This window comes from Sinocyclocheilus rhinocerous, unplaced genomic scaffold, assembly GCF_001515625.1.
Source record: "Sinocyclocheilus rhinocerous isolate Xijiao unplaced genomic scaffold, SAMN03320098_v1.1 scaffold513, whole genome shotgun sequence".
Classification (NCBI taxonomy): domain Eukaryota; kingdom Metazoa; phylum Chordata; class Actinopteri; order Cypriniformes; family Cyprinidae; genus Sinocyclocheilus; species Sinocyclocheilus rhinocerous.
This window is the reverse complement of record NW_015656019.1, coordinates 1,163,013-1,173,516: the sequence shown is the minus strand read 5'-3', so window position 1 is coordinate 1,173,516 and position 10,504 is coordinate 1,163,013. Positions and strand designations below refer to the sequence as shown.

The 10,504-nt window shown below is 38.9% G+C and overlaps 1 protein-coding gene across 1 annotated transcript in view; it reads right to left on the bottom strand.

The window, feature by feature from the left end:
• Positions 1–4,927: 4,927 nt before the first annotated feature.
• Positions 4,928–10,504, bottom strand: part of LOC107719235 (lysyl oxidase homolog 4-like) — a 37,676-nt gene continuing 32,099 nt past the window's right edge. The window contains exons 11-14 of the mRNA XM_016526612.1: positions 7,333–7,448; positions 6,921–7,057; positions 5,086–5,197; positions 4,928–4,998 (exon numbers count right to left, since the gene is read on the bottom strand). Coding sequence (XP_016382098.1) covers positions 4,928–4,998; positions 5,086–5,197; positions 6,921–7,057; positions 7,333–7,448 — 436 coding nt within the window. The remainder of the gene's footprint in view (positions 4,999–5,085; positions 5,198–6,920; positions 7,058–7,332; positions 7,449–10,504) is intronic.

The following is a 10,504-nucleotide window of genomic DNA, read 5'->3' as shown; positions in this document are numbered from 1 at the left end:
TTTTGCCTGAATGATGATTAGATTCACTGCTTTGGATTGCTGCCTTTAAACTGAGAATACACTTACAGAATGACTCATTCCTTGTATGATAGAGTAAACAGTAATAGCACGGTGCAACGGCAGCAGTGGCAGCCTCCCCCGGGTCCTAATGCCTGTTCGGTAAGGAGTTTTACACACAGGAGAGACTTGGTGTTGTTTCCAAACAAAAGGAAATATATCGGTATCGGCATCGACTATCGGCCAAAAAGTCCAATATCGTGCATCCCTAAAATAAACCAAAATCAAAATTCATGTGTGATAAAAGCAATGCATTCTTACACAATAAAAACATGCAAAACATATAAATCACATCATTTTGAACAAAAGCTTGAAATGCACAGTGAAGGGCTTGGGACAATGGATGTTCTTTGGGTGCCATCAGCCAATCAGCATTGCCATTTTCTTCCAGTGATCAGTCACATGACATTTACAGCTCATGTGACTGGCTCAACAGCTGTGTCCATATATCATTGGCCGCAAATGAATATGCATACTTCCCTACTATAAATTAGGCAAAAACAAAAAATAAGTGCTTCTCGAACAGAAGGACACATCCTTGAAAGTCTGCATGTATAGGCTGCCACATCATAAAGCTCTGTCGAAGGATGTCTCAATCTGAAGGATCCTTAGTATATAGATCCTTATTGTATATAGTGTGAATAAGTGTCGGACATACTACATTCGTTATGTTGTTGTTGTCATGTAACTTACCAGCGTCAGCTGTGTCACTTCACTGCCATTCACAGATTGTCTCACATGGCCTCATAGCAAAGCACCCATTAGATGGACATTTCAGAATGTAATCTGGGTGCTTTTTGCCCACAATTTATGAATACTATGAATTCGGACATGCTACTTTGTTCACATACTGTTTTTTTGCTTACTAAGCAGGGAAGTATGCGATTTCAGATATGAATGGAAATGCTAACAGACTCCTTTCTTCAGATACAGTATTATAACAAAGCTTCTCTACTCTTTCATGCCCCCTGTTGGAACCCAAATAGTGTTAACACAAATCCACCTCACTGTGCTAACAATGCTGGGTTATTAGCACATCTTGAGAGTATTCAGTCCTTGTTCTATCCCATAATCCATATGTGCCGTGTCGGTTTGTGGAGCTTTCAGAGGAAGCCTCCTGGCTCGTCTCTGTGGCACAGGCAGAAAAAATGGCTCTGTCCAGATTCCACCCTATAATCAGAGCTTTTAACAGCTCTCATTTTCTGCTGTATATATAACTGTAATTGTCAGGCAATACTCCCATGGCAATGCATATGTTCTGCCATTTGCAGGAAATGTCAGAGCAGAACTGTGAGGAACCAGAGAAATTTACTCAAACGCATATAACACAAAACCTGCACACAGTATGACTAAATCATTTGAATATGTTTGCTAAGGAAAATCACAAAAGCCAACATTTATTTTCATGAAATAGGAATGAGTAAATATGATTAAAAAAGACTTAAATGTCAAAGAGAGCATATGAATAAAGAATATAAATATGCCCTAAAAGGCTTTCACAAACACACATTTCTCGATGCTGCATTGATATGACCTATAATTGTAATTGTATACCAATATAATTAGAATTATTTGTGTAAGGCCTATTTCTTAGCTTTTCCTGACAAACTTTCATAGTGACTGAGGTAAGATTTAACAACATAACTTGGGCTTCAAAACAAGTCTGAAAGGGAATATATAACAGCTCGTAATATATTCTTGACCTAAGCTTCACTTGTTTTATTGCTTTGCTCTGCAATACAACAGTTCCTTCCCAGTGAACAAAGCTATACAAAAATGACTGTAGAACGGCCATATACTCTCATAAAAATGTCACACTTCTGTTGATCAAATATAATGTCACCTAGTTGTGCCATGTGCAGAATTGACAAATACATTGATACGAGGGCTGAACTGTGATCTGTCTCATCAGTGTACAATGCTTTCAGCTAGACAGACATGCTGAATGTCCTCAGGCTGGTGGTTACAGCTTTTTCCAGAGCTCTTATAGGAACTAGATGACCCTTCAGGGAAAAATTGTATTATTTATTAATTCATTCATTCTTTTTTTGACTTTTTTTATTTTTTTTATTTTTTGGTTTCTCATCTGAAGAGCAGCCATTTACCTTTATTTGGTACAAAAACAAAAACACAGAGAAAAGTCTTTCACAAACACACATTTATTGTTAATGGAGTCCCTGTGCAATGGATCATGGTACACGGAGAGCATAAAACAGAGTACAGGCAGCTAAATGGGACCTGATGAGTGATATTTATTCACATTTGAGATCAGTTGTTGGCAGACTTACTCCTGTAACACCCATCACAAAACAGTAACAAGAGTTTATATCACGTTGGCGTTTCTGGAATGATTTCGGTGTTACTTTCCCATTTATATCTGTCCTGACTGATCTTAAAAATAATTTTGAACAAACTGGAAAAAAAAGTGTATTTCATCCCTGAGAGTATTGCAAATTACATTAAGAGCTTAAACTCTCAACTACTCCATGAAAAACTCCCAGAAAAGTGCACAATTAGCACCAGAAGAGATATATATAGTTTGCTGTGAACTATGGACTGAAATCAATTTATGCACCACTAGTACTAAGAGCATACAGTAACATGCGAATCATAAATAAAAGCATAGGTGAAATAAATCAGGAGTAACATGGTGAAAGTTTAGTATACAATACAGGGACAGAATAAGTCATATTTAGGGACAGAATAAGTCATATTTATGAGCTTACAAATGTTTAAAAAAAAAACGATATTGTGAAAATGGAAAGTACATAAGTTGATATCTATAAACTGAAAATGAGCACAGATCATTCACTGAAATCAACCATTATGGATTAAGATAAATAACAGAAGGATTTGAGATAAACAGTAGGAATAAATTACATATCAGTTCATCACATGCACAATAACTGTTACATTGTGTCTTGTGCTGTGCAAAAATTACAAAAGTAAAAACTGATACAGTACAGCTCAAAAGGGTCTTCTAAACCCCCGCCACCACTATTTATAGACAAAGGGTTCACTACTTTACGAATATATTTAATGCTCTGGCCCATAAATGTTCATTCCCAGCATCACTGCTTTACAATACACAAGGTACTCCTTTATACTCATAGACGTTTAATAAAGCTTCAAGTACATGCTAGACTAAGAAAACAAATTCATTCATCCACAAATCAAACCTTGAACATGTTAAATGAAAATTAAAGCAGCCAACCATTTAGCAAGCGTTTATTAATACTATGAACTATGGAACTAATGAAACTAACAAAACTTTGTTTAACAATGTATTTAATAAATTATCTTCAGCATATACAGTACACTTTGTTATCCTTTAGGATTCAGGAAAGTCACTGAAAAATTATTTTAAAAAAAAACCTTCAACTTCAATGTTGAAAGATGGTAGTGAATGATCCATTTCTTCCAGAATACTGACGTCCATCAATAAAGTGCATAACTCAAACAGAAGAATTTAAATTAGATATAGAACTCATTAATGAACAGAAAAAGTGAACAAACTGCATTTTTATGTTATATAAATTAGATCAGATAAGTATATTTTTGACTTACTAAGATTTCTTTCTTTCTTTCTTTTTTTTTGTATGAAAAAATGGGGGGTGGGGGGGGATTTATAATCATTCTACAGATGCATTTGTTCCATAACAACACATTTATTCTAATAATTATTCTATAGCGTCAGGAAATAAATATATGGGTACATGTAGACAATTAAAAATTAGTTATTTTCTAATGGTAGTCTTGGTCCCAAAAACTATGATCAACAACAACTGCAACTAACTTAGTCTCTGAAATCAATGTGTTAGTTACTCAGTGGATTATAATTAAAGGAACAGTTCACCCAAAAATACAGAATCGGACTTTATTTACTAACTCCTGCAGCTCTGAAGGGCCTCTGCTGCACAGGTTTTCATTTAATGTCAAACTAACCGAGCCAGCGAGAGTTTGGCGGATCATCAAAAGGATTTCTAATCACACCACCTCATTCCAAAGCCCTGGGCACTAATCCGAAAAGAGAGTCTACTAGTAAAGCAGTGACACTAAAGGCTAATTCACCCCGCACCACAGACCAGCGCCGTTTCAAGACATTCCAAGACCCGACAAATGCAGATTCAACATGTTCAATAGACGACCAACAGACAACAACAGGGGTAACACACGGGTCAGACAAAACCCGACCAACGTGTCTGTTGCCATTAGTCGGTGTCTGTCAGTGTAGTGTGAATTGGCCTTATGAGACACTCTGAAACTCATGTGACTTTCTTCTATGGAACACAAAATGAGAATTTACACAAAGGAATTTACTGTCTACTCTTTTCAGTAAAATTAAAGTAAAAAGGACCTGGACTATCAAACGTCAAAATTACAAATAGTGCACGATAAAAATATCACAAAAGTATATTCCAAGTGTTCTGATACAAAACCATGTGTCAGGAACACAGACTGAAATATAGTTTTGGTTCTTTTTTTTTTATATATATATATATATATATATTATGTGTACTTTTTGAAGTACCAGTCTATATCCATTGCAAACGGGTGGAAAAGAACAACCAGTATGTTATTCAAAAATGAAAAGTCAAATACATAATACTAAGAAGAAAAAAAATGACCGAATCAGATTTTTGGGTGAACTAACCCTCTAAATGATATCCTTTTGTTTGATTTCCAAACATCTGCTAGACTTAATTAATTTCCATAATGAAAATTGTTTAGCGATGTAGCATATCTTGTCCACTCAGCGGTGCTACTGGTAGACTGTTCTCAGATCAGCGGAGAAAATCTCCCAGGTTATTAACCGCATTTCCGGGACCCATTATTGAACATCCTCTCCTCTCACCTTTCTTTAACAGGCTCAAATGAAGTTATTGCTAATCTGACGCTGATGTTCGAATAAATCCTCAGTTTCAGCACTGTAGGCATCACCTGTGAAAGTGTATCAGAATTTAGACACTAGAATACTTGAGCATACATACATATGTCATTGTTCATTCATTGCTATGGGGATCATACCTGCATGACAGCCATACATAAACACTCTGTGTCCATCATATTTACATCGACAATGCATGACGTTGTTCATAAAATCTGATTCAGCCATGTCCAGGGATGGATTTACCTCAACCTGACAAAACATACACAAGAATGAATAGAGCTCTTCGGTAATGAGATCAATTTGTAGGGCAAGGATAATGTGTGATGGGTTCCCTCAGGAATTACTAATGGGTTAAAAAAAACCTTAATAGGGTCTCTGGTTAACATTACTAAGAGACTTTCACTTTTTCTACTACACCAAAAATCAAACACAGGTATACCTCAAACATTTTTAAGCTGCCTCTTTTTTTTTTATAAACCACAATTGCTACCAAGTTGCTACTTAAGAAGAATCTAATTAAATTAATGCAATATTAAAAGTAATATAATACAGTACTATAATTTTATTTAATAATTTACTATAATACAAACATATACTATAATACTAATTTACTATAATTCAATATAATAATTTACTAAACTAAACTAAATTAAATTAAATTAAATTAAATTAAATTTATATTATATTATATTATATTATATTATAAAGAACTGTAAGGATGGGTGAACAGCATTAAATATAGCTATTGGTGTCATTTAATCATGACATTGTAAAAGTTTCACAGTTGCAAACATGCAGAACCAACAAGGATGTGGAGCTTTTAAAGAAATGTTATGCAATCAGATTGCTCATCAAAGCACTTTACAAATTGCTTTCACCAAATCAGGCTCCCAAATTACTGTTATATAGTCACAATATAATAATTTATTAGTATGAAAACATGCTGTTTAAGCAGGGTATGAGGTCAAACGAGCTTCTTTCAGCTACATTATTCTATGGAAATTTAATGTGATTATGCCTACTAGGCTTAAGAACATTTTAAATGCTGAAACAACAGTTCTTTTATTTTATTTTTGCCATTACTGTGGAAATATTTTTCTTAGTAGCCGAAGGTAATTATTTTGTGAGCACATTCAAATGCAAGTCTTGCTTATCTTTTTTTCTTTGCGCTTTTAATGACAGTGTGCAACTTTAACTCTGGACTGTGGAGATCTGGGTCTGTCTGACCATATGTTTGAGCGAGAAAGTGCCTGTAAAACAGGCGGGCGTAAATTTCTCTGAACCTAATTGACCATGTCTAATAGAGGGGAATATAGCACGCCTTGCTCCTCCAGCAGGGAATGCTTAACATTGGGTTATTTTGGGTGTAAAATTAAAGACAAGCAACTCAAAGAAAAAGCAACAGGTTTGCCTGGATCATCAAGTATAGATGCTTCATTTGTACAGCGCCTTTGCTCGGATGGGTTGGCATGGGATAGCTGGCATCACTCAACATGGAGATGGGAGCTCTGACCTTTGAGTATCACCATGGCTCGTCGCTGTGCCATACATAGCAGCAGCCCGATGCCGGTTTGTAATTAGCATCTGCCAAACGTGCTTAAAATACATGCAAATCTATCATGGCGACATTTCGAGCAAATAAATCTTGAAAATGGTCAAGGCACAAAGGTACACTATAATTAAAACAGAGCTTCACGTCAACCTATATTTTATGACCGGGATGCATAAAAGGACTCTTGATTGGCCCCTAAAGCGGCTCTTTGATTGGCTGGTTCTGCATGTGAAGCTCAGCTGCGGAAGTGTTCACAGTGCCCACAGTGATTTGGATGATTAACATGTTCCAAGGTTAATGACAGAGAAAAAGTGGCTAAACTGCATCCTGAAAAGAGAATCTACTCTTCAAGGAATAGTGAAAAAAGTTTTGTGCTATGACTGCCATCTTCCAAGGTTCAGATGTTCTGAATCATTTCACCTGCATGATGTAGTCTCCAGGTCTGACATCAGTGATGTCTATCCACTGGCAGTCGATATCGTGGCGATAAGTGTCCCAGCAACCCACCGAAATGCCTTGATCTCCATAATTGTAACATGAAAAGCGTTTGTGAAGTCCTGAAGAAATAAAAAACAAAACCAGTTGTGTGTAATTGCACTCGTAAATTATGAAAGCCCCCGAATAAAAGTTTCCGCTACTGAATAAAAAATAAAAAAGGTAATTGCGACTCTTTATCTCACAATTCTGATTTTTTTTTCTTGCAATTCCGATTTACATCTTGCAATTCTGACTTTCGCAGCTACCTTTTTTTTTTTATTATTAAGTGGCAGAAACGGGCTTCTATATAAACCAAATGGCATTAATGTAAGATTTAACACAACTACACTTTTACCATCAGGGCAGTAGGTGTCTTCCAGACAGAAACTGGCTTTGTGTCCTTCGGCCACTCGGCTTCCATTGAGTGTGAGGAGGTCATAATGTGTGAACACTTCAATGCTGTGATAATGCCTGAATCAAAAATATTCATATCAATAAATGTCGGCAGAATCAGAATTCAGTGGTGATTACCAAGGCAAGAATCATTACTACTATTCCTTTTTTTAACAACAATAATCCCATTTAAATCTAAAAACAAGTTGGGTCAAAAGTAATCTAAAAGTAATCAGAATACATTACCTAAACTGAGTAATCTAGATTACATTACTACAAAATCAGTAAAAGACTACAATTAGTACATAATCTAACCAGCACTGCTGGCAACCACCCACAACAACCTAGAGTCATGGCAGCAGTTTTGCTGAGTTTTGCACCAACTTTATTCCAATATGTAAAAATCGAGTTTACTTATATTTCATGCTGGCTAGTGAACATGGGAAGAACAAAGGTTCACTATGGACCACTGCCTAATGACCTCACTGCTCCTACATGAAGGTGTTGGCTGCTACGGCAACACCCTTTCCAGGAAGTTGTTGTTATGCTGACAGGGTTACACTTGCAGAGCTGTTTATTCAGCTCGTCTGAATAGATGGCTTTCAAACGCCAACTTTGCTGGTGTTGTTTTAAAAGATTAATAAAACAGGATTGGCCTGTGAACACGCAAAACCCACAACTCCTCTACAACAGAGCGCCTTGTTCCCACAGAATGGGTTTGCAATTATTTTCAGAACACATGTAAAGGGAGTGGAGGTGCTCAACGGAGCTAATTAATCTAAAAGATGACGGCAAGCTTGCTGACCACCCATGACCAGTTTTAGAAACATGAGTGTACATTCCTTTCATTGCAAGTTGAAATGACTGACTGAACTTAAAGGGGTCATATGATGCTGCTAAAAATAACATTATTTTGTGTATTTGGTGTAATGAAATGTGTTTATGCGGTTTAAAGTTTAAAAAACACATTATTTTCCACATACTGTACATTATTGTTTCTACTCTATGCTCCGCCTTTTTGAAACGCGTCGATTTTTACAAAGCTCATCGGTCTGAAAAAGCGAGGTGTGCTCTGATTGGCCAGCTATCCAGTGCGTTGTGATTGGCCGAATACCTCAAGCGTGAGACGGAAATGTTACGCCCCTCACCATACTGTTGATGCCGTGTCCGGCCGGAGCGACGAGACATAAACATTAAAACCCATTACAAACGAGGCATTTGTCGCATCCAATGGGGACATAATTACTAATTATGACTTATACTGTCTTTTTACGCGTTACGTTGCGCCGCGTAAACATAAAACCCTGTCTGCATTTGTGATCAGAGAAATGACAAACAACAAGTGCTAACGTTAATCCACACTGCCCAAAACTCGCGTTTGAATCATCAGTGGCAAATCCTTTAAATGAAAACGTACTTACAGACTGTGAGTCAGAACTACCGGCATTTTAGTCTAACGTTACTCTACCAGGATCAGTAAACAGTCCTCCATAAAATGCGCTGCACACATCTGGATATTTGGGTTAAACTGTTCTGGAACAGTGTTGTAAATACAACTTAACCACTGATTTCTAGTCGTGTCCTCTTTTGGAAGACCAAACAAAGTAGTTTCGCTTTCACAACGAAAAACACAGCGGCCTAGCGGAAGCCCCGGCTTAGCATGAGCTGAGGCCGGGCTAGAATGAGCAAAGGCGGCGGGGTCGAGAACGGCGCGCCCGGCGGATCCGACGAAGGAGCGGTGAAAACGGTGAAAGCCAATCCGGCGATCCACAGCACTAAGTTGAAGTATTCCCTCAGCGACCAGCACAGATCAGCTCTAGGCATGACGAAGCGGATATCGTCCTCTTTTGGAAGACCAAACAAAGTAGTTTCGCTTTCACAACGAAAAACACAGCGGCCTAGCGTGAGCGAAAGCCCCGGCTTAGCCTGAGCTGAAGCCGGGCAAGAGTGAGCTGAGGCGGCGGGGTCGAGAACGGCGGTCCCGGCAAAGGAGCGGTGAAAACGGTGAAAGCCAATCCGGCGATCCACAGCACTAAGTTGATGTATTCCCTCAGCGACCAGCACAGATCAGCTCTAGGCATGACGAAGCGGATATCGTCCTCTTTTGGAAGACCAAACAAAGTAGTTTCGCTTTCACAACGAAAAACACAGCGGCCTAGCGTGAGCGAAAGCCCCGGCTTAGCCTGAGCTGAAGCCGGGCAAGAGTGAGCTGAGGCGGCGGGGTCGAGAACGGCGGTCCCGGCAAAGGAGCGGTGAAAACGGTGAAAGCCAATCCGGCGATCCACAGCACTAAGTTGATGTATTTCCTCAGCGACCAGCACGGATCAGCTCCAGGCATGACGAAGCGGATATCGTCCTCTTTTGGAAGACCAAACAAAGTAGTTTCGCTTTCACAACGAAAAACACAGCGGCCTAGCATGAGCGAAAGCCCCGGCTTAGCCTGAGCTGAAGCCGGGCAAGAGTGAGCTGAGGCGGCGGGGTCGAGAACGGCGGTCCCGGCGAAGGAGCGGTGAAAACGGTGAAAGCCGATCCGGTGATCCACAGCACTAAGTTGATGTATTCCCTCAGCAACCAGCACGGATCAGCTCTAGGCATGACGAAGCGGATATCGTCCTCTTTTGGAAGACCAAACAAAGTAGCTTCGCTTTCACAACGAAGCACACAGCGTCTTCACGACATGGCGGCAGCGGCAACAACAAAACTACAGCGAGAATAAAAGTTACGCCTTCTTTCTTTGCGTGAACATTTGGGCGGCGTTATGCAAATCTTCCCACATAGTGAGGTAGATATGTGGGGGCGTGTTCGAACGAGCCGTTTTAGGTAGGTGTGGCTAACTCTTAACTTTTATAAAGAATATCTCTTTGGATTTGAGACTTTAGTCTTTGCAACTTTACAGATCTTCTTTATGCACCAAGAGCTTGTAACACTCCAAAGAGAAAGGAAAAAATGAAATTGCATCATATGACCCCTTTAAAACAGAGTCCGAGTGTTGTTTTTCTGTGTCTGTGATCTGATCAGCGAGTTTCTGTAAAGCGGAGCTCACGTGTGCTTGCGGAGGAATGTACACACTTACGAGAATGAACGAGCAAAACTCCCGCGGCGAGTAGAAAGGCTTACAGTTAATGAAGAGCACT